This window comes from Egretta garzetta, unplaced genomic scaffold, assembly GCF_000687185.1.
Source record: "Egretta garzetta isolate BGI_Z169 unplaced genomic scaffold, ASM68718v1 scaffold716, whole genome shotgun sequence".
Taxonomy (NCBI): Eukaryota; Metazoa; Chordata; class Aves; order Pelecaniformes; family Ardeidae; genus Egretta; species Egretta garzetta.
This window is the reverse complement of record NW_009260075.1, coordinates 131,901-154,097: the sequence shown is the minus strand read 5'-3', so window position 1 is coordinate 154,097 and position 22,197 is coordinate 131,901. Positions and strand designations below refer to the sequence as shown.

Below are 22,197 nucleotides of genomic sequence, written 5' to 3'. Positions count from 1 at the left end.
TTGCTGAGGGAGCCGAGGTGGGGTAGTGTAGGGGTGTTTCCTGGGCATGAAAACCAGGATCAAAAGGGCAGACATTAAAAAGACTTCCTTAAAGCCGTAGGCTCATGCCGCTGCATGTAAACATCTTGCGGCACGCTTGGAAAAAAAAAATCTTTCTTTTTGGGTATGGCACTTGTGAATCATTAATATTGCTTTGAAAGGGTTTGATCTAAAGCTGATGTCTAGGATGGTGTAGGTAATGCATTGGCTCGTTTGAAGTGTATACTGTGTTTTATGGAAGAGTCGGTGATAAAAACTTTCTTTCTTTCTTCAGTTATCTAGTCAGAGTGAAGTCATCACAAGAGTTGTTCAGAGACTGTGTGAGAAAAGAAAGAAGAATGTCCTCGCCTATGGATACTCCTTACTGGATGAAAACAGTTCTCATTTCCAAATCATGCCGTCTTCAAATATATACAGCTACCTACCCAATACTGCAACAGAAACTATTCGTATCAGCGGCCTCTGGGAAACACTGCTGAGCAGGATAGGGGATGATGTGATGATGTATTTATTGGAACATTGTGCAATCTTTATGCTGGTTCCCCCTAGTAATTGTTACCAAGTTTGTGGGCAACCAGTTTATGAACTTATGCCACATAATGTAGACTCATCCCCAGTGTTTGTTAAGCAAAGGTTTTCAAAGCATAAACGTAGTAGCTTGCTTGACTACATGCAAAAAAGGCTTATGTTTCATAGACAGTATCTTTCAAAGTCGCATTGGTGGAAATGCAGACAAAGACTTGAAGCTAATATCTCCAGCATGGGAAATAAAAAGAGTAACAAGAATCAGAGCTTGGTGTCCAGTTACCAGTGTTCTGCAAAAGCTGTTTCTAAAGCAAGCAAACAGATCAGGATGGTTACTGAACAGAGTAGCTCTAGTTTGTATTTGTCAGCTACGGCACCATCTTTGAAAAGGAAGCTTGATGGGGAACAACTTGAAATTCCAGCTAAGAGAGCAAAAGTAGAGGAGAAAGTGAGAGAGGAAAAGGCTTGTAATCTCACTCCTGAGGTAAACCAAAGCAGTTCCAAGAGATTCGGAACTGGGTGTGTAGCGTCACATTCTGTAAGTCTCATTAAAAAAAAGCACATTTCTCAAAGAAGCAACAGTGATGTGTCTGGTTCTTCTTTAGTTCACACATCTCGCGATGGGAAGAAGCTTGTGGCAGGTGAAAGCTCTTTTTTGCAAGGAATTCAGAGTAACAAACCTTTAAAGTCCAGCATTGAAATACAAGCAGAATCCTATAGGAAAGGAGTAGAGATGCATATGTATAAATCTCAGTTGGATTCTGTACAAATCGAACCCATGGAGGGTATTTCTTCAAAATGGAGAAGGCGGGAAAGTCCCCTAGCTCATTTGGCAAAGAAGTTACCAAATACGCTCTTGCGTTCTGCGGTATACATTGACAGGAAGTTTCTTCTGTATTCTCGCAGGAGTTTCCAAGAATGTTTTCCTAAATCGTTTTTACTGAATCGCTTGCAGGGCTGTCAGGCAGGTGGAAGACAGCTTGTAGAAACTATATTCTTAAGCCAAAATCTGCTGGAGCAAAAGCAGAACCAAAGTCTGCCGCGTCACAACTGGAGAAAGAAGAGGTTGCCCAAACGCTACTGGCAAATGACACCTACATTTCAGAAACTGTTAAAGAACCATGGAAAGTGCCCTTACTTAGTTCTCTTGAAAAAAAATTGCCCTGTCTGGATATCTGAAACCAGTGTGAGAAAAACTGAGCTGCCTTGTCAGGCAGCCTTGCCTGGGGAAGCAGAGGTTCACGGGGAAGCAGAGGTTCACGAGCAAGCAGAACAGTTTGGGAAAGAGCCTGCTAAGTGTGTGACAAGCAGCAGATGTGAATCTGGTCACACCAATGTGCCAGACAACTTAGGCGCTCCTCTTGCGAAATCTGGGCGTGGGGAGTCGCAGAGTGAGGAGCAAAACCTGGGCGAGGTGTGTGATTCGGCCCTTGGGGAGCTCCTGCACCCCCCCAGCCACTGGCAGGTGTACATCTTTGTGAGGGAGTGCCTGGAGCGGGTCATCCCTGCTGAGCTTTGGGGTTCAAACCATAACAAGTGCCGGTTCTTAAAAAATGTGAAAGCGTTCATTTCCATGGGAAAGTTTGCTAAGCTTTCGTTGCAGGAGTTGATGTGGAAGATGAGAGTGAATGACTGCATGTGGCTTCGTCTAGTCAAAGGTACTTCTTATATTAAAGAACTAAGTGGCGGGGGTGTCAGATGACTGGTGTTCACATTTAAGGTGGGAAGGGGAGGGTTCAGAGTTGTTGGGTTCATTGGTAATGACCATAGCTGAGAGAGCAAACCTAACAGTGTTTGTAATTGATGGTGGAAGAACACTTAAGCCCGTCTTCCTTCCAAAACTTAAGTCTTCATTGTTTTCATTCACGCTTTTTGTGTTTTCATAGGATGACAGTGTCATGAATTCAGAACCCGGACCTTTCAACAAACCTCTTTCCCTTCCACCCTTAGCCTCCAAATTGCAGTAACTCTGAAAATTCATTGCAGTATGACCTAAGCACGTAAGGAACAAATGCAGTCTGCCTGTTGGTTACTGTAAGCCTTCAGAAAGAACTAAAGGCAGATCAAGACACTTGCAGTGGCGTGTGTTCCTCTGCTATGGGAATGAACCTTCATCCCATAGCACATTTTTTTTTCTCCCCCTCACATTAACCCTGTGAGAAAGACATGAGTATGGGTCCCATGCAATACAAGGGGCTGCCCACCATCTGTCACCTTTCTAGAGCCCTTCTCTAGGAACAAGAGACCCTTGCTGAGCACTATTTCAGGCTGGGTAGTTGGTGGTGCAGAGGTTTACCAGACTGATTGGTCCCTGGCTGAAAGCTGTCATGAGGGCATCAGCCGGCTTTGTACAAGTCCCTTCTGTTTAGTCCTCTTTTCAGATAATAACAGGTAAATGTTGCTTCCTTGAAGAAGTCTTTCTTCGGACACTGTCCTAGGACTTAAATCTAGGCTGAAGCTGTGGTTCTGTGGTTGACTGCTGTAGGATCTAATGCAGATTGTCATTTTTCTGTGCTTCCATTCTCCATCTATACAATGTGGATTGCACTTCCTTAACTGGTGTGTTTGCAGTTCTTAGCTGATAATGTTCTTGGATCCTGCAGTAATGTGAGCTCAAAACGGTGTTCCTTTTTGAAAGGTGTGATAAGGTTCTGAAATTACTACAGGTTCTTTGTAATGTAGGAGGAAAATAAAAAGTCTGATGTTTGAGAAATGATGTCAAAAGTAGGGGAGGTTACACTTCCATATGAAGCTGTTAATTCTAGCAAATATATTGATCCTTTATTCAGAAACTGTGGCTCAAAAACATGCTTTGCTGAGAAGTTAAGTATTTTAAAAGGTTTTTATTGTAGAATACACGTTTGGTTCGTAGTCATTTGGAACATCTTGTCTTAAAAAAATGTAATACCCTGTTATTGCTGGCCTTATTCCAGGAAAAGCAACACATGGGCTTGATTTTAATTTTCATGAAACTACTCCCTTGTGCTTGAAGTTTAAACACACATTTAATTACTTTGCTGCACTGTAGGTGGGGGTTTTTTTTCCCCCAAAAGTAGTAGTAGTGGTTTCTTGTCAGTTCCCTGAACTGTAGTCATCATTTACATCTGTTGTCAAGAGCTTAGAAAACAAGTGGTCTATTTCCAGGATAGCTGCTTAACAACATCCTGATGTAATTTGTGTATCACAACTGCATATTGCAACTGTTCAGTTAGAGAATTTTCTAAGTCATTGGGTTTTTTTCATTGATGTTACCTGCCTTCTGTTGAAGTGAACGCTGTTTTATCTCTTTATGGTAGTCTTTTCTTAGGTGCTGTAAATACGTGAAAAATGTCTCTGCACTGAAGCACACAAAAACCAAACAGGGTAGAGAACTGGGAACTTACATCTATTTTATAAGTTTCAGTTTTAAGCCTCAGCTCTGTTGTGTCAAAATTAAATGTTTTTAACGCATTTGTGCCATAATCATGATTTGTGCTATGCAGCTTAACTAATATTTCTATATAATTTCTTCAAATTATCCTGTTGTATTTTGCTAGATTCTGTTCTTAAATTCAATTAAAAAAAGTATTATTGGAAGTTCGCAAAAATTCAGTATTGTAGCACAAGGTTCATAATTTTTCTGCCATCTAAATATTATAAGTGCTGATGGACTTAGGGTGATTTTTTTTTCTCTTTTTTTTTTTTTTTTTGATTGCAGCAATAAGTTTTGTATAGGATGTCAGAAATAAAACCTAACCCTGAAATTATTTTTCATGTAACTGGGGACTCTGAATATCGTTTTCATCCCCGAGACAGCCCAGTTTAATTCTGTTATTTTTACAGCATACCTAAGTATTTTCATTCTTGTGCTTAATTTTTTTTTGTTAAGTGTTATATTGCAGTAAGCTTATTGCTGTAGTTCCTTTCCCTTCACAATAATCTTGCCTTTGTGCATTAAAGATCTTGCACAATCAATGCTGGAGGAAGAAAGTAAGTCTTTGGGCTACTAATGGCATGTTTTCGTATTCTGTACGTCAATCTGTCACTGCAGATTAGTTTCTGTGTTTGCACTTCAAGCTTGGTTCACGTTATTTAATGCCAGTGACAATTCGGAGCGAGCAGCATCTGTGCAATTGTTCAATTGTTTGTATTTGCCTTTTCTTTTTTTTTTTTTAATTAACCTCAAGCTAAGAGAAGTCTGTTATGTGTGGGGTTTTTTGTTTGTATGTTTGGTTTTTTTTACTAATACAAATAGTTGATATTTACTGAAACTACCTTTGAATTGTTTATTGAAGGTGATCACTTTGTTCCTGCCTATGAACATTGTTTCCGTGAAGAACTTTTGGCTAAATTCCTATACTGGCTGATGGATACCTATGTTGTTGAGTTGCTCAGATCATTTTTCTATATCACCGAGACCATGTTCCAGAAAAACATGCTTTTCTACTACCGAAAGTTTATTTGGGGCAAGTTACAGAACATTGGAATTAGGTAACATTAGAAAACTAATCAAACATAAATGGAATATGTGGAAATCTCATGTTTTGTAGTGTAAAGTTATAATTCTGCTTTCCTTTATTGCCCATTTATCCTCCTTTTATTTTCTTAATTTCCCAAAAGAAAAATCAACCTGAAATTGTAGTATGTGCAACTTGTAAATTCAGAAACATTTGGTGTGTAAATTCAGAAATATCTTTTTCATAGGAGAAGAGAAACAGTTGCAATAATAAAATGCATTATGAAGAGGATTTTGGTTTGATAAGTCAGATTTTTACACCTTTTAACAATGAGGAAAACATTGTGTTAGAATCCCAAAGTAACCATGGGAAAGTTTGTATTAAAAATACTCAGTTTGCTTTAATTGCCTTAAAAAAACCCAAAACAAACCCTCTGCTGAAATGCTGTAATACTCTATTCATAAATTCAGGCAGTGGGTTTATTTTGTTTGTTTTGGGTTTTTTGGAAGGGATTTAAAAGATGCAGATTCTTTTTTTTTTTTTTAGGGCAGCTGGGGAATTCCTGCTGCTTTTAGGTCTTAAAAATGCATGCATGTATTTAAGTTAGGGCATTAGCTAAGATCAAATTTTGGGCAATTAATTGAGAAAACAGGCAAAATCTGAAGGTGATTTTAATGAACAGTACTGTGCATGCATCTCCCTAGTCCATATCTTTTGCGTTTTCATTATAAATTGTTAATATCAGAGAGAGTTTTGGAGCTGGGCAAAGTGAGCGTACTTGATGTCTTGTGTTTTAATGGCTTTTTTATATGGTGAACCTTTTGCATTCACAGCAGTCTGTTAGTCTACAATGTTATATGTGTGGCTCCCCCCCCGCCCTGCCCCGCTTCCTGCCCTGCTGCTCCTTGGTTTTAACATTGGTACCTCCAGTGCACTGGAGGTTGCACTGTGGTTGCACTTAATAGGGCTCTGGTCCTGTTTTGCCCAGAATATGCAATTGAAATAGTAGTAGTAGTAGAATATAATGTTGAATCCCACATACACTGGGACAGATTGCCCAGAGAGGTAGTGGAGGCCAGGTTGGATGGGGCTCTGAGCAACCTTATCTAGTTAATGGTGTCCCTGCTCACTGCAGGGGGGTTGGACTAGGTGACTTCCAGGGGTCCCTTCCAACCCAAAACATTCTATGATTCTATATACTGTTTGTCTTTTCTTCAAACTAACAGCTTTAGTGTTGAAATCAGTGTTTTATATAGTTTTAACATGCTTCAAAGGCTACTTTCTGGCATAGGGTATAATCAAGTACTAATTTTTACATATTGGATATAATGCTCTTTTTGATAGGGTATGTGTTTAAAAGAAAACAAATATTTTTGCGTTTAGCCCTTCTGTCCCTATTCCTGGTTTCCCAGAAAAAAACAATGTGTAAGGATGTTGTGGTTTAACCCAGCAGGCAGCTAAACACCGCACAGCCGTTCACTCACTCCCCCTGCAATGGGATGGGTGAGAGAATTGGAAAAAAGGTAAAATTAATGGGTTGAAATAAAGACAATTTAATAGGACAGAAAAGGAAAATAATAATAATAATGATAAAAGAATATACAAAACAAGTGATGCACAACACAATTGCTCACCATCCACTTACTGATGCCCAGTTAGTTCCCGAGCAGTGGCCACCCCTCCACACCACCTGCAGCAAAGCCCCCCATTTTTTTTGTTCAGCATGACGTTATATGGTGTGGAATATCCCTTTGGCCAGTTGGGGTCAGCTGTCCTGGCTGTGCCCCCTCCCAGCTTCTTGTGTCCCTCCAGCCGCCTTGCTGGCAGGGCAGTAGGAGAAGCTGAGAAGTCCTTGACTTAGTGTAAGCACTGCTCAGCAACAACTAAAACATCAGTGAGTTATCAACATTATTCTCATCCTTTGTCCAAAGCACAGCACTATGTCAGCTACTAGGAAGACAATTAACTCTATCCCAGCCGAAACCAGGATGAAAGACTAGGTGCTCTGAACTCAAAAGACTCTAATCTGGCCCAATCCCATTTGTTCCGATTTCCTCCCCACATACTGCCCCACCATGCAGGAAGCCCCTTCTCAGTTTGTGCTTGAGAAGTCCCCAAACTGCAGATTACTGGAAGCTGGGGAAGCATCCCAAGAAGTACTGCTGTGTGGTTGCCAAGGGTGTGCTGTAAGGACAGGGTGTTTGCTGTTGGCTACAGGGTGTGTAGTCATATAGATTTTTAGTCTGATCCCAGCAGCTGCACTGAAGCTTCACTCATAAGGCTAGGGCTTTCAATGTTGCTTTTTTGAGCATTCAATGTAATGTGAGGTCTACTGATGCAGTTTCCTGTATTCATACAGGTGGCAAGCTGACTACTTCACATGGGAGGAGAGAAATTGGGGTTTAGAGATATTGGGAAACAGCTGTTTAGGGCTGCCTTGGCCATTTTGAGGCTCTACAGGCACTGTCCTCCCTTGACCAGCCAGCATTTTCAGGCACTGTTGGTGAATTGGTGCCAAAGGCTATTGAGCTGCTTCCATCTTCCCTGGAGGAAGAGTATCTCGTGACCTCTGTTGTTGCCCTAATGGTTGTTCAGTGGTTGTCCTGGTTCTTTTCTTCCTCAGCTGGAGCTGCTCGTGGTGGTTGCTCTGAGCTGGCTCATGGGAAGGTGTTTACAGCCCAGCGTAGCCACCGATGCCTTTCCAGTTCTTTGGCATCCTCCTTTGAGAGGAAGAGAATGGATGGAACGGGCTGGGCTGAGTGGATCTGGACTTGACTCATGAGCTTGCCTTTGCATTGCATTGTCCTCAGGGAATAAATTCCCATCCTGAAGGACTGTCTATGAGTAGATCTCCCTGTGCAGAATCCCACTCGAGGATACAGACCACGGTTCTGAGAGGGGACCTGAATCTGTGTGTTAGTCTTGCTGTATGGGTGGAGGTGAGAGTGTGCTTGTCATTTTGCATGCAGACAACTTTCTATTAATTTTTTAAGATATAATTCATGCCCCAAATTAAAACAGTACTTATTAAGAAAAATTTGGTATTTCATGATATGGTTGCTTCAAGTTACATGGCTCACAGAATGCAAACTTAGGTTTTAAAAATAATGATGTACCCAGTGTTGTGGTGACAGCACCCGTTTTCCTAAGGACTGTGCCCTCCCTGCCTTTGCCACACACAGTGGCTGCTGAGGATTGAAAATGCTGCAGAAGTTCTGAATCTCCCCCATTGGATTGTGGTGAGATGTCAAAAAGCAGGACCCATCCACTCAACTTCCTTCAGGTTCCAGTGCATAACAGCACCGTGAGTGTGCAAATGAGAGTAGGATGGTTCAGTGGCCACTAGATTAGTGCACGTTCAAAACCATTAGTGCTGCTCTAAGTGCTGTGAAATAAGCAATGACTGTTGCTGCAGGCAAAATGACAGCCAGTTCTACAGCTGGCCTGAGGCAGTAATGATGGAGAACTGCCAGCAATTGGCCTTTGTCTTCACTTTCAGAGGAAGTAATATTTTTTTTATGTAGTGGTTGGTTGGTTGGTTTTGTTGTGGGTTTTTTTTTTTCCCCTTTCAGTCTTAAATGTGAACTGCAAAGCAATGTACATTTGATCATTCAGTTGTTTCTGTTGAACTGGAGTTCTTTTAGCACATGATGAAGTTTTATGGGTTCAGGAAAGAATTTAAGTCATGATAAGTAATAGCGATCACTACCTGTGGAAAAGTGATCTCCTGTCCCTTCTGCTTTCCTTGGGGCTACATCTGTACCAGGAATTTTAATTCCCAAGTTTGAATATAAATCCTCAAAACACTTGCTCAGTAATAGCTCAACTTGCCCACCCTTGATGCCTCTGTACCTTCTAGGTGTGTATACCACTGTGTTACTCGGATGCTGACAGTCCCAAGCAGCTGGATCATTAGCTTATATGGGAGTTGTGCATACAGAAGAGAAGTACTTGTGTGCCTCTCTTACCTGCATGCTTGGCTTCTCAGGTGTCTCCCAGAACATGCTTACCGGGTTTCTACCAGTCATCCACTGTCTTTTGTGATAGTGTGGCCTTCTTTTGCTAAACCAGCCTTTTGGTTGGTGTGGGATGAGAAAAATCTGCATTCAAATTAATATTTGCATCCCCCTTCTGCAGGGATTTGAATTGTCTCGCTTCACCTCCCAGGGAGTATCCTAACCGCTAGGCTGTAGGGCTTTTTGGAGTGGCACGTCTTGTCCTTCTGAGGCAGTGCAGGAGATTGATCCAGGTCTTTTAGATTGCAAGTAGGACACTTTAACAATATAAGCTTAAGTAAAAGCAAGGGCTTCTACACCACCTCCTTTTCCTCCCTCATTAAATGGGAAAGTATTGATCTGGACTAAACAACACTGAGCTGTAAATCCTGAGGGGAGTGTCTGAGGGGAAAACACATTTAAGATGGATTTAGGGAGCTCAGAATCTGACTTGGGAGCCTTCCTTTCTTTTGTTATTCTCTGCAGTTCACTTCACCTGACGCCTGCTCAGCAGAATGGCTATTTTGAATTGTTCCTGGATACCTAAATGCTCTGATGTTGTATAAGTATCCTAGTATCTCAGTTCACTACAACTTTTAATAAGTAGTAGGTCCCCTAAATGTTGGGAGTAGAACAACCCGTTATGGTGTATAAATTCTTCCCTGGATCTTAACGTAGATTTCAGAAGGTTCAATTCAACTTTGTTAATGTCTTCAAGCTTCTGAAACCATGAGAAAAATCCAACTTCATGTTGTCTTGCATAAAAAATACTTCATAATGTTCAAATGTACTCGGTTAATCTGGGCTTAAATTTTCGTTTGTGTTAATTAAGATTTGTTTTTATTATCTTAATTTGCATCAAGCAGAAACGTGTACTTTCTTATTATTGTATTACATTGTAATTAAGATACTGTGAAATTGTTCTGAAATTCAGATTTCCATGCCGCTTTCTGTAGAGGCTAGTATTTGTAATTATCTTCTTAGTAAAATATTTAGCTTCAGTTATCATAAAGTGGTTAAACGTTTTAACCTACTGTCTTTCCTGTTGCTTATGCTAAATGTATATTTGTGTTTTAGAAACCATTTTGCCAAAGTACATCTACGTGCTTTGTCTTCAGAGGAGATTGAAGCTGTCCGTCAAAAAAAATACGTTCCTGTGGCATCAAAGCTCCGGTTCATTCCCAAAGCAAATGGCTTAAGACCCATAGTAAAAGTGAGCGGTGTTGTTGAAGCACGAGCATTCAGCAGAGAAAGCAGAGAAAAGAAGGTTTTTGTTTTCTTCATTGTTTTATGTGGGTTTGATGTAGGCAGCTAATAAACTAGTTTTAATGTGGTGAACTGGAACATTCAAATCAGGTCTACCTGTTGCAACTTAGCTTCTCCCTCCCCAGTGCTCAATTACCATTAGCCTCCAATTCCAGAATCATGTACTTCTGTTTGCAAGCCTGTCTTAAGGACACGAGGCATGGTCTGTCAGGTAATCATGTTTTTACTTCTGTTTGCAAGCCTGTCTTAAGGACACGAGTCTAACAGAATGGCATGGTCTGTCAGGTAATCATGTTTTCTTTCTCTTCTCTTTCCATCCTTTTCCCTGAGGCTTGCTAACTGTGTCTGGCTGTGGTAGGCATCGGCCACTTACAGGAGTAGAAGGACGGACAACTCAAAGATACTTGGTGTTCTGAACTAACGTGTTGTATTTGTTTGGCACACCAGAGGGAGTGGGATGGATGAGTCCAGCCTGTTGGAATATACCTGAATACTGATCGTGCATATTGGTCAGCTAGTTGGCTGTGATGCCGAGTCACCGAGCAGTGGTGAATTAGGTGTGCTACAGAAGAAGGTCTAAGAAGGGCGAGGGAGCTGGATCAAGCATAGCAGGGAGATAGGAAGGAAGCTGGCAATTACTGCAGTGTGGGAACCGAGACAGAACATGTAACGCACAAAATAATCTATTTAACAGGCCAGTTAACCACAAGATACAGTGGGAACCCAGTTTCACTATCCTGCATGACTGCATTAATTGTTTTTCCTTAAGGCTGGGTCCTGTTTAGTGCATTAAATGTTCCTCAAATGGGTGAGAGGTCAATGGCTTCTTAGTACTTACTGTTCAGTATGTGATTCCAGACCAGATTTACAGGACATCAACTAAAAGCTGTTCTGAAATGTTATTTCTTTATAGTCTTTCTGTGACAATCAGACTGTCAGATTTGAGAGCATGCACACAGTTAATTTGGAAGTAGCTGCAGTGCTTTAAAGGGGCTATTGCTCCTGTAACAGATCTGGCGGCAAGGAGGACATGTATATATTTGAAGAAGATGAAGGTTCAGAGTCAACCATGGTATCTGGATTTGAGCTAACCTGGCTGCCCTGCAGCTGAGAGGGAATATCTGTGTCTACTGAAAAGTGGAAGCTATAGGCTGCTGTTGGAGAGTGCTGACAAATAACTGAGGACACAAAGGTCTTCAGCTGTTAGACAGACCTCATCTGTCTAAACTAATCACAAAGTATACCTAATGATATTCATAAATCCATGAAAGATAAGGTGGTGGTAGTGTGACCTCTCTTTTCAGATAGTAGACTGAGACAGAGAAAAGAGTCTAGTGCAAAGTGATCATCTTATTCATGAATTCAGGGCTTCCAACCTAATGTGATGTAGGGGTTCTGCACACCTTATGTGTGTATGTGCAAAGGTACCCAATTATACAGGAAAAACATAAGTCTGCCTGGTTTTATTAACTTCATCTTCATACTGATACTGCTAAACTTGCATGGCTGCTCAGTTTGTTTCTGTCATCACCTTTTATCCTGCGCTCTGTTCCAGTTTTTCATCCTGCACCATATCCAGTTTGTCTCTGCTCTCCAGTTTCTTCCTAGCATTTAAATTGTAGAAGGAAGATGATCTTCCAGTTCTTTCTGTCTGACAATATTCCAGGTTTTGGAATTTGGAAGCCAGTTTGGAATTGTAGTGGTAGTCTGGGGCAGCTTTTGTAGCTCAGCACTGGAATATACCTAGATGAGTGGCCAGCAATATTATCTTCCAAATATCCAGCAAACCGACTTCTGATTCTTGGGCAACTCTCAAACTTTGCTACAAAATACATGGTGGAATGAGTCCAGTTCTGTGAGTTTATCGTCAAATCAGTGTAGATTTTTTTGTTTCAAAGGTTTTGCGTATTTGCTTTACATCCTTCCTTTTTCATTTTAATCAATGTTTAATTTTTATTTTTTATCAGGAAACTCAAAGCAGGGAGGCAGCAGGGTTCTAAAAGATATGATTTGTCTGAGAGCTGATAGTCTTTTACTACATTGTGCGGAGATTCCAGCCTATCTTTAGGTTTTGCAAAAATGTTAACTCTGTGGATTAGACCTGTTCTGGGGAATTAAGAGGCTTGAGGGAATTCCTTCTAACATGAAAATGAGGAGCTACTGTGACTACTGCAGCTCTAGGTCTCTCAGGTCTAGTTCAAACTGGGTTTGAAACCAGTCTCAATTGTCTTTTATTGACTACCCTGCTAACACCTAGATAACTTGTGGCTGGAAAGCTGCCCAGCAGAAAAAGACCTGGGGGACCTTGAATACTGTGTTCAGTTTTGGGCCCCTCACTACAGGAAAGACATTGAGGTGCTTTAACATGTCCAGAGGAGAGCCACAAAGCTGGTGAGGGGTCTGGAGCACAAGTCTGATGAGGAGCGGCTGAGGGAACTGGGGTTGTTCAGCCTGGAGAAGAGGAGGCTGAGGGGAGACCTTATCGCCCTCTACAACTGCCTGACAGGAGGCTGTAGTGAGGTGGGGGTCAGGCTTTTCTCCCTGGTAACGGACGATAGGACAAGGGGAAATGGTCTGAAGTTGTGCCAGGGCAGGTTTAGGTTAGACATTAGAAAAAATTTCTTCACAGAAGGGGTGATCAGGCTCTGGAATGGGCTGCCCAGGGAGGTGGTCGAGTCCCCATCCCTGGAGGTATTTAAAAGACGGGTAGACGAGGTGCTTAGGGACATAGTTTAGTGGTGGGATGTCAGGGTTAGGTTAACAGTTGGACTTGATGATCTTAAAGGTCTTTTCCAACCTAAATGATTCTATGACCATCAGCTTTGTGAAAAGGTGAAGGTGTACCTTTTGTGAAAAAGCAACCATCCTTGGATATGCTCATTAAGAAGGAAAGCAGGAGCTTTTTTACTGATTATTACTTTGATCTTGCTGCTTCTATTTATCTTTGAGCTACATCTCTACCCTTTTGACTGTTTTTCTTAGGAAGTTGGCCTATACCAGAAAAGATAACCACTGCATGCAATAATTCAGGAAAGCGTCTTAATTTCCAGAAATCTTTGTTGTATAAACTGGTCAAAAACATTTTGCAAGATCAGCCAATGAATGAATGTACTTGCATACCTTATGTAAAACAGTGAGGTTGGATCAAGTTGTTTTGGAGGCAATGGCAGTAGTATGCTAAACATTTTGGTGGGCTTTAGTTTCTCCAGCTTTTCACCGAAACCTGTAACTGATTTTTTTCAGTGCAAAAATAAATGTTTTCAGATTAATTGAAATGTTCCATAATTAGTACTTTTAGTGTTTTCAGCAGTTTCATGATCACAGTACTACCATTGAGAGTAAGAACCCTTTTATGTTATCTGTATACATTTTGGAGAACTTCTCAGGAGTTCTAAACCAATTCAGAAGTATGCTATGTGTGTGGTTGGTTTATTTTCTTTGGTAGTATGGCTTGCCCTGCCAACATTCTTTTGTTGCCAGGTCTGTCAATATTTTCTTTCCTTAAGGTGTTTACAGAGCTAATCAATCTGCCACTCTGGTGTACTTTACTATTCCCATAGCTGAGTGTTAAATCTTTGCTAATGTACTTGCATAAAGTGCTTGCACAAAGTACCTCTTAGCAGCTCAACTGATGGTGCGGCTAGAGTTAGCCTAAAGTATCAGGGCACGTGTTGTTTTTGCTGTTCTTGCTGAGGTGATAATCTCCAGCAGAGAGAATTAATGATATTTAAGAAGTAACCTTCTAATTGGTGGCAGGTTTTTTTGCTGGAGTCCATCTCTTTTTACTTCCTTAACTACTACACTTTTATTTCCAAGATTCAAATACAGGAAAAAAAAATTTCCATAGGATTTAAATATATATATAAAAAAATAATTCCAAGGCTGTTTTTGTCACTTCCAAGTAGTTACTGCAGCTATAATTCAGGCTTTCTGAAAACTGCAGTTGATCAAAATAATACAGTAAATATATAAATTTAATATCATATTTCATCTAAATGTGGAATCTGTGTATTGCACAGAATTTAATATGTTTCAACATACTTTAAAGTGATTCTCTTTGGTCTCTTTAGATGCATCACTACAACACTCGACTAAAAAATCTATTTAGTGTGTTAAATTATGAACGGACTATAAACACCAGTTTTATCGGCTCTTCAGTGTTTGGGAAAGATGATATCTACAAGACATGGAAGAAGTTTGTTACAAAGGTTCTTGAATCAGATGGTGAAATTCCTCATTTCTACTATGTAAAGGTATGTCTTTTTAATTACATATTCAAACTAACTTTTCAAAGTCAGCTTGTGCAGATACTTCTGTAGCTGTAATAGCTGTGATCTGAGTGCATAATTATTTATTTTTCAAAATAAAATTTTGTGCATACCTAACACAGACTCTGGTTGGTTTTTTTGGGGTGGGGGTTGGTTGTTTTTTGAGGGGGGTGGCCTGCGGTAGCACTTCCTTTACTTGGATATTTTTCTCTCCATCTTTCTGTCATGTAGCAGGTCTTGCTCCTGCAGTTAAATTTACTTGGATATAAAAATGGGATAAAGATATAAACTCAGATATGCTTTTAGGGCCATCTTCCCAAAGGAAAACCAAGAAAAACTTGCTGTGAGCATTTGGATAACTTCAGCATCTTTTTAGAAATAGGTTTCTTCTATCTCAGTATCATTAGTTTCTGTTGAAAATGTACACTTGAACTCTAGTGTGTCTCCAACAAGTTTCTTCTCCCACTTGAAAAAAAACTGAGTGCTTGTCATATCCCACTGTTTGGCAGAGTTCCTTCTTAATACTTTTGTTTTTCAGTTATGCCTAGCAGGCAACCTTTTGTGTTTGAGCTCAATGCATAGCTTTGAATTGGGGTGATGTATACAGATGTATGTAAATTATATATATTATACTGGGGCTCCTCTCCTGTGCTCTCATACATCAGTTGTCATCCTGTCCTGAAATGACTTTCAGTGATTGTCTCGTTACCTTTCAAGTTAAAGAATCATGTCGTTGACGTAGTTCTCCTAAGATTGTTGCTTCTTCAGAAGGTTTTGAATTTTGACTATGACAAGTAAAAGCAGAGGTAAGATTGCAATACGAGGTTTAGGAAAGGTAAAACTTCTGTGTTTGCAGCTTTCCAGAAGCCTAAGATGTCGCCTCCATGATCATATGGAGAGGAAGGTTTTTAAAAATATTTAAACGTATAAAAATATGACCAATAAGCTTTAGTTAAATGATTGAAGGTTCACTGTTAGATTTAAGGTTTCGTATGGTATCATCTTCTGTTAATAATAATAATAGTGCTAAAACTGATGGTTTGGTTACCTCTTCGAAATCTCATTGATGAGTGAGGAAAGATTTTGCAGATAGGCAGTGAGTTTTTGTTTTGCCACAAATTTGGACTGAATGATGCAGTAATTTCACTCCTGTGTGATTTATCCTTCAGCCTTGTTTACATATTACAACAATACTTTTTTCATACTACCACAGTGTTTATAGTAATACTGATGAATACATAATGGAAGATCTCTTCTATTTCAGGCTGATGTGTCCAGGGCTTATGATACCATTCCTCACAATAAACTTGTGGAAGTGATTTCACGGATCTTAAAACCTGAGAAAAGAACTGTCTACTGCATACGGCGCTATGCTGTGATTATGATTACCACAAGTGGAAAAGCCAGGAGGTTCTATAGGAGACATGTATGACTTGCTGATTTCTTCTATTTGCTGCTGTAGATATATTTTGGTTCAAAGATTATCTTTGTTCATAGCATTTTTTAGGAACGATTTGAATTAGGCAGTTACTCTATAAACCATCTTTCAGTAGCGTTGGATATTTTCTAGAGATAGCAAAGTTTCTTTTTACGCTTTTTACTCAACATTAGTAAGAATAAAGATAAATGTGTTGTGGAAATAGAAATACGCGAGGGAGGTATTTAATTTTAACAGTAGCAGAATTGTTGAATGAAAATAATACAATAAGGCTGACCCTTTGACCTTCACTGAATAAAAGAGTCTGATACTGAATTTTCTATTGCTTTTGTCATTTATTTCTTTACACTCAATATACAGGTTTCTACTTTCAAGGATTTTATGCCAGACATGAAGCAGTTTGTGTCCCAGCTTCAAGAGAATGCCTCATTGCAAAATGCAATAATAGTTGAACAGGTAATTATTAGGAGGCTTCTTTTCAACTGAAAAAGAAAGCTACATAAGAACTGGAGGAAGATTTGGGGTTTTTAATTGAATGCACATATGTGGTGACACCACCTCTCTTCTAGTTAGCCAGCACCTTCTGTAGAAAGATTTTTGTCATCTCTTCTTTGATGTTTATAACAGGCTCTTGGTGTTCAGTGGAAGAAATGCACCGGGCAAGAAATCTGACAAAATGTCCTTCTAGGCTTTTCCCAGATTTCCTCATTGTTGTCTCAAACTTTCATTTTAACCAGTGTTTTCTTTTTCCTTTCCTAATTCCATTGTTTGTTGCAACAGTTGTCAAACGAGAAATTAACTATCTAGTAAAGAAGGGCTTCAACACTTTATATCTCCAAAATGTGCAGAAGAAAGAATGAGCAAAATGCATTCTAAGCTAAGTAGCCAAGGTAATAGATGTGGCATCTAGAATAGTAAACTGCGTGGAATAGAAAAATTACTTTAAAAAAAAAAACAAACCAAAAGCTTATTTTAATGATTACCTGCCAGGGTTGATAAGAATGAACTCTTCAGAAGAATTAAAATGCAGCACAAACCAAGATTAACTCTTGTATTTTTTTAAGAGTTTTCTCGCTTTCAGTGAATAAAAGTACAGTTAAAAATGATACGTGTTTTAAATTTACTCCAACTGACGCTTTGTTGCAAGAGGCAAGCATCCTTCAGTTGTTTAAATTCTTGCGCTGTCAAGAACTGTACTAATTCCAAATGTTTGTTCTCAAGCCTTCCTTCTGTGCAAGGAGCATGACAGAGAAAGGCATAGATGTAGATGATATGCTCAGTCAGTTTTTAAATATGTTGTATTGCTTGGCATTGTGGTGTTCCATGATAACAACCTACAAGATTCCTGAGTGTCAGATGACCAGACAGGTATTTTCTCACCTATAAATTTTTTTCTTTCTAAATTTGCCTGCGGAAAATTTTGGCAGAGGGTAATTTATGCTTCTAACATACAAGATCATTTTACTTGGATATCTATGGACATAGGAGTAGATTATACAGTGTGGGTGGTGCACAGTTCCAGGATCCTACGAAGTGCAAAAAGCCTAATGAATACATGGATGAAAATGAAAACGGGCTGGATCTATGATGATGTGAATATGTAGGTTTTGTTTTGTTCTTTTTTTCAGTGGACATCTGATTTAGATAACTGTGCTAGGTATTACATGAACAGCAGCATTCTCCTTCAAAATATTTTACATTTGAAAACCATTTGTCTCTCTGTGTGTGTCATTAATTTAAAAAAAAAAAAAAGTATTCTGAGAAAAGTATCGTATCAGCCTGGGTGTCTGTACCAGAGGTACATCCTGTTAGCTTTTCAGTACAAATAACCATGATCTCACACGGCTCTGTCAAAAGCTGGGTGCATTTGTCTGATGTCTAATCCATGCAACTAGGAAGCAATTTTGCTCTAGTTCTCATGTGGTCATTGTTAAAGGGAGTTAAACTGCTCTAAATGAATTTTTTTATTAAACAATTTTTAATACAAAAAGCTTCATAAATATTGGGTGGACAGTCACGCATGGATCCATTGGTAATAGAATGTGTTTTGCAGGTGAGCATATCTATACTTGAGGAATTGTAAAGAAAGTGACAGTTACAGAAATCATCCTGCAAGACAGAAAGTGGCCAAAAGAGTGAGGTCTCATACATTGTAATAATCCAATATAATATACCAGCACTAAAAGAAAATGGTTTAGCAGTAATATTGACTGTTTTCCTATGTAACACCACTCAAAACTGCTTTTCTCCTAAAGCAAAACAAAAAAACACCTGCAGCGTTGACTTGTTGGATGTGAGCAGCTTTTACTGTGTATATTCAGATCTTGGTTTTAGGTGTTTTTTTTTTCTTAATTTAGGGGCTTGAACTATTACAGTCTAACTTTTCATAAAGGTTTCTGTGTATCTTTTAAGTTTATACTATATTTTTAGTTTCAGTACATTCCTAAAGCACAAATCATGTTTTCTTTTGTCCCATTTCTAGAGCTTAAGTTTTAATGAGACAAGTTCCAGCCTGTTTACTTTTTTCCTTCAAATGATACATAACAACATCCTGGAGATTGGGAGCAGGTAAAAAAGTTGTTAGTTTTTCTTTGTATAGCATGTCTGGTTTTTTGGGGTGGTTTTTTTTTGATGCAAGGGATTTTTGATAGCTGTCTTTTAAAGATTTTTATTTCATGTTAATTTGAAATCTGTTAATTAGTTTAAGCTCCATAAAAGCATGAAGTGTTTGGAATCAAATCTGTATTTGAATAACATTTCTTTTTCCCACCTGGATGATGTTAACTATACAGAGGATGCATTATTCTACAAATATGTAACCTTCTTCATTTAAAACTGCAGGTGTAGTTCAAAAAAATATTTTTAAATGTTGGGATCCATAGTGGTGAAGAAAAGCAAGGTAACACCCAAACAGTCATGCAGAAGCCTTGTTAGTCGTTTCCCTGTAGTGCAAAATTAAACCTTTTCTGCGTGGCCTTGCTATTTGGCAAGTTACAATAAAAATAAAAGGCAATAACGGTAAGAATTAAAATTATTGGCAACTCCAAAATAAGGAATCAGGTGTTACAGAGGGTAGTAATGGAGATTTTTTTTCTTGTGTTGCTAGAGATACTGATCCGGTATTTATGTTTTGCCTCTAGGTGGCAAATGTGTACCATGTCTAAAAAGCAAGTACTTATATGATCTTTATCTGTGAATTCAGAGTGAGGTATATTAGAATGAATAGCTTCTTACTCTTGGAAAAAATACCTTTAGTTTAGAATACTTAATCTCACAGGATTGAGGCAAGTGGAGAAAAGCTTCCAAACATGCAAATGGAAGAGCTTGCATAGGTTTTTCTAGCATTGATGCTTACACTCCCTTTGGCAGGATCATGAGAATGCTGACGTGGCATACCATTGAAAAGGACTAACTGGCATCAGTACATTTAATAAAAGTTTAAAGGTTTTAAAGAAGGCACACCCTGACAGAGCCAACTTCATGTGTATTTGAATTCAGACCCAGTTTGGCTGGAACGGTACTGTTTGTATGGGAATGAATTTGCCCTTTTTAAGTAACTCATTCTCATTTGTTCAGAAAAACCCCCAAAACGGCAAAGAAGTTTAGTAACTGAATACGCTCTTTAGCTGATGGTTCTTATAAAGCCATCACAGTTCACTCGATGTTTTGAGAAAAATGCTGATTGTTGATCTGGGGACCTAGAAGGCATCTTTTAATACCATTTGATACGTTTTTCAAAAGTCTGGAAAAAAAACCGTGAAATTACTGCTAGAAAAATTTGCATATGACTCAAAACATAGGTGAGATCACTGCTAGAGTATATTATGTGGCTCTGGTGTCCAGTTGCATAATTCCATTCTCCTCAGTTTCACTAAGCCATTCATAAAGTAATAGCAAAATGGACATTATAATACAATAACTCACTACTTCAAAGGAGTATTGTGAAAATAATTCCCTTGGCTTTCATGAGTCGTGCTCATTCTGTTGCTGCCAGCATAGGAAAATCCACAAGGTAATGGGGAACTCTGTCTTCAGTAGCAGATGTAGATGCAATGCATTACTGTTACTATGTGCGGTCATACTGACTTTATACAAGTAATAAGATAGGGGAAGCATTAGTGAGCCTCCCCCTGGCTATGTCTGTATGAATTCTTTGAAGCCATGAGAAACAAATCAAGATCTACTCTTTTGCAAAATGACAACTGGCAATTTAAGTGGACTTTTCAAGCCGGGGGGGGGAGGTTGAGGTTGAGTATAATTACAAATAATAAGGGTTAGTGTTTCACAGGATGTGGTGGTTTTTCCTAATTAGAAGTAAGATAGCTTCGTGCCTGACCAGTTCAGTGAGGAAAGAAATGTGATTTACAGTATAGCTGGGATGTCTAAAACCAGATCACATGCTCTATTGGGCTAAGCCATCAGAAATTTCCCTAAAATTTAAGTAATATTAATTTGGGTGAGGGGGAACCAAACCAAACAAAAAACCAAAACCAAACACACAAGAAAATATTTTCCTTGGCCAGATCATGCTGTGCAAGTATAAACAAAGAATAAACACCTCAATTTAAGTTACTGATTTAAATTACTTCATAGTTAAATATTTTTACTCTGACTTGCGCTGCTGAAAGAGCTTTTTTTCAGAAAACTTAGCAAGATTTGATAGTGGTGAACATTTATATTTGAATTTAATGTGGATGTCTGCTGTTCCTGAGAAAAATTGGAAGTGTTCCATCTCAAAATCCACCTGAATTTAATTCCTGATGTAGATGTACAGTATGAGCTTCAGCCTTTTACTGAGTCCCTGCCAGGAGCTTTTTGGATAATAATTAAAAACAAATAAATTATAGTTTGAAAGATTTGCCTAGTGCACTTTGTTTCTTGTACAAGAACACTTGCTTTGAAGCTATGTAAGCTATAAAAGAATAAGGAATTACAAAGCTTAAGTGAAGGATGGCTCTGCAGCTGAAGGAGGAGGGAGGCATTCTGCTTTGAGATCAGTTATAAAATTTCTTTCATTTAATGACAGTTGTCTACTGGAGTTTGTTAATAAGAAAGGAATATGTATATTAGTGGGTTTTTTTCTGTTTAACTTAAAACTTCTGGAGCCAGATGTAGATTCTTATTTAAGTAAGGCTAACTAGCAAGCATGTAGCGTACTTATTGAAACGTGTGTTTTACTTGAAAAAAAAAAAAAGGAATGTTTAATCACTATTACAATCTTCTTGTAGCATGTTTTGATCTTTTTTTTTTTTTTTTTTCTGTTATTCTTTACTAGGTACTACTTGCAGTGCTGTGGAATTCCACAGGGCTCCATTTTGTCAACCTTACTTTGCAGCTTATGCTATGGAGACATGGAAAACAAATTGCTCTGTGGAGTACAGCAGGATGGGTAGGGATGCTTTGTTCTGTGCTCTGTTATAGTAACACGTAACATATAGTATATCTGTTAGACATTTTCTGTGAAGTTTAATTTTTAATTTCAAGGATTTCCAACTCTCCATTAGGAGTGTGGTGCACACAACCATCTCTGCAGCTTCAGTGTCACTGTGGTTGTTATGTGGAGGAATTTCCCTGTCTGTCATAAGATTGGGAAGAAAATTGCTGAAAAGAAGCTTTCCCAGATCCTGTGGGTAGGAGACTTGTTCTTACAAAGAGCACAGTATTTAGGGGTGCTGTAGAGAGTCTGATGAGCTGCTTTTGTACATCTAAGAAGTTTATGGTTCTCCCACACTCATTCCCACAACATCTGTGGTCTTTTGTCCTTAGACAAGATGGTGTGTTCATTGCGGGCTTTCTGATACTCCAGGCTTCTGCCTGAGGGCTTTTCAGTTCACCATCTGTAAATCTTAACATTTTATCTGCTTTACTGCAGATTTTTTATAGGACATGTTTGTTCTTCTTTGAAGCCCTGTGTGGCTCTTGGTGTATTTTCTAAGTCTTTGTGCCCTGCTCACACCTGCTTCTTAGGAGCTTGACAGAAAGCTAGCCTGGTAAGAGCTCTACCTCTTCATTAGCTGTAAAAACTTTGGGGTCCCTTTTGCCTCCATATGAACTGATTCCCAGCTGAATCCCAGATTAGGGTCTTTAGGCATGAGCTGGACCCTGAAGCTTGTCTGTGTTCACACATGTCCCTCCATTGCTGTGAATTCTGTCCTAAGAAAGAAAAAAGAAACTAAGAAGTGTGTAGGAGTACTCCAGATAAGTACATCTGTCTGGTGTCTCTTCTTGGG

At 39.1% G+C, this 22,197-nt stretch overlaps 1 protein-coding gene across 1 annotated transcript in view; it reads left to right on the top strand.

Moving 5' to 3' along the window:
• Positions 1 to 307: 307 nt before the first annotated feature.
• Positions 308 to 22,197, top strand: part of TERT (telomerase reverse transcriptase) — a gene marked incomplete at its 5' end in the record, with an annotated part of 33,064 nt that continues 11,174 nt past the window's right edge. The window contains 8 exons of the mRNA XM_009641316.2: positions 308 to 2,222; positions 4,839 to 5,034; positions 10,073 to 10,262; positions 14,332 to 14,514; positions 15,794 to 15,955; positions 16,328 to 16,423; positions 18,450 to 18,535; positions 21,243 to 21,356. Coding sequence (XP_009639611.1) covers positions 308 to 2,222; positions 4,839 to 5,034; positions 10,073 to 10,262; positions 14,332 to 14,514; positions 15,794 to 15,955; positions 16,328 to 16,423; positions 18,450 to 18,535; positions 21,243 to 21,356 — 2,942 coding nt within the window. The remainder of the gene's footprint in view (positions 2,223 to 4,838; positions 5,035 to 10,072; positions 10,263 to 14,331; positions 14,515 to 15,793; positions 15,956 to 16,327; positions 16,424 to 18,449; positions 18,536 to 21,242; positions 21,357 to 22,197) is intronic.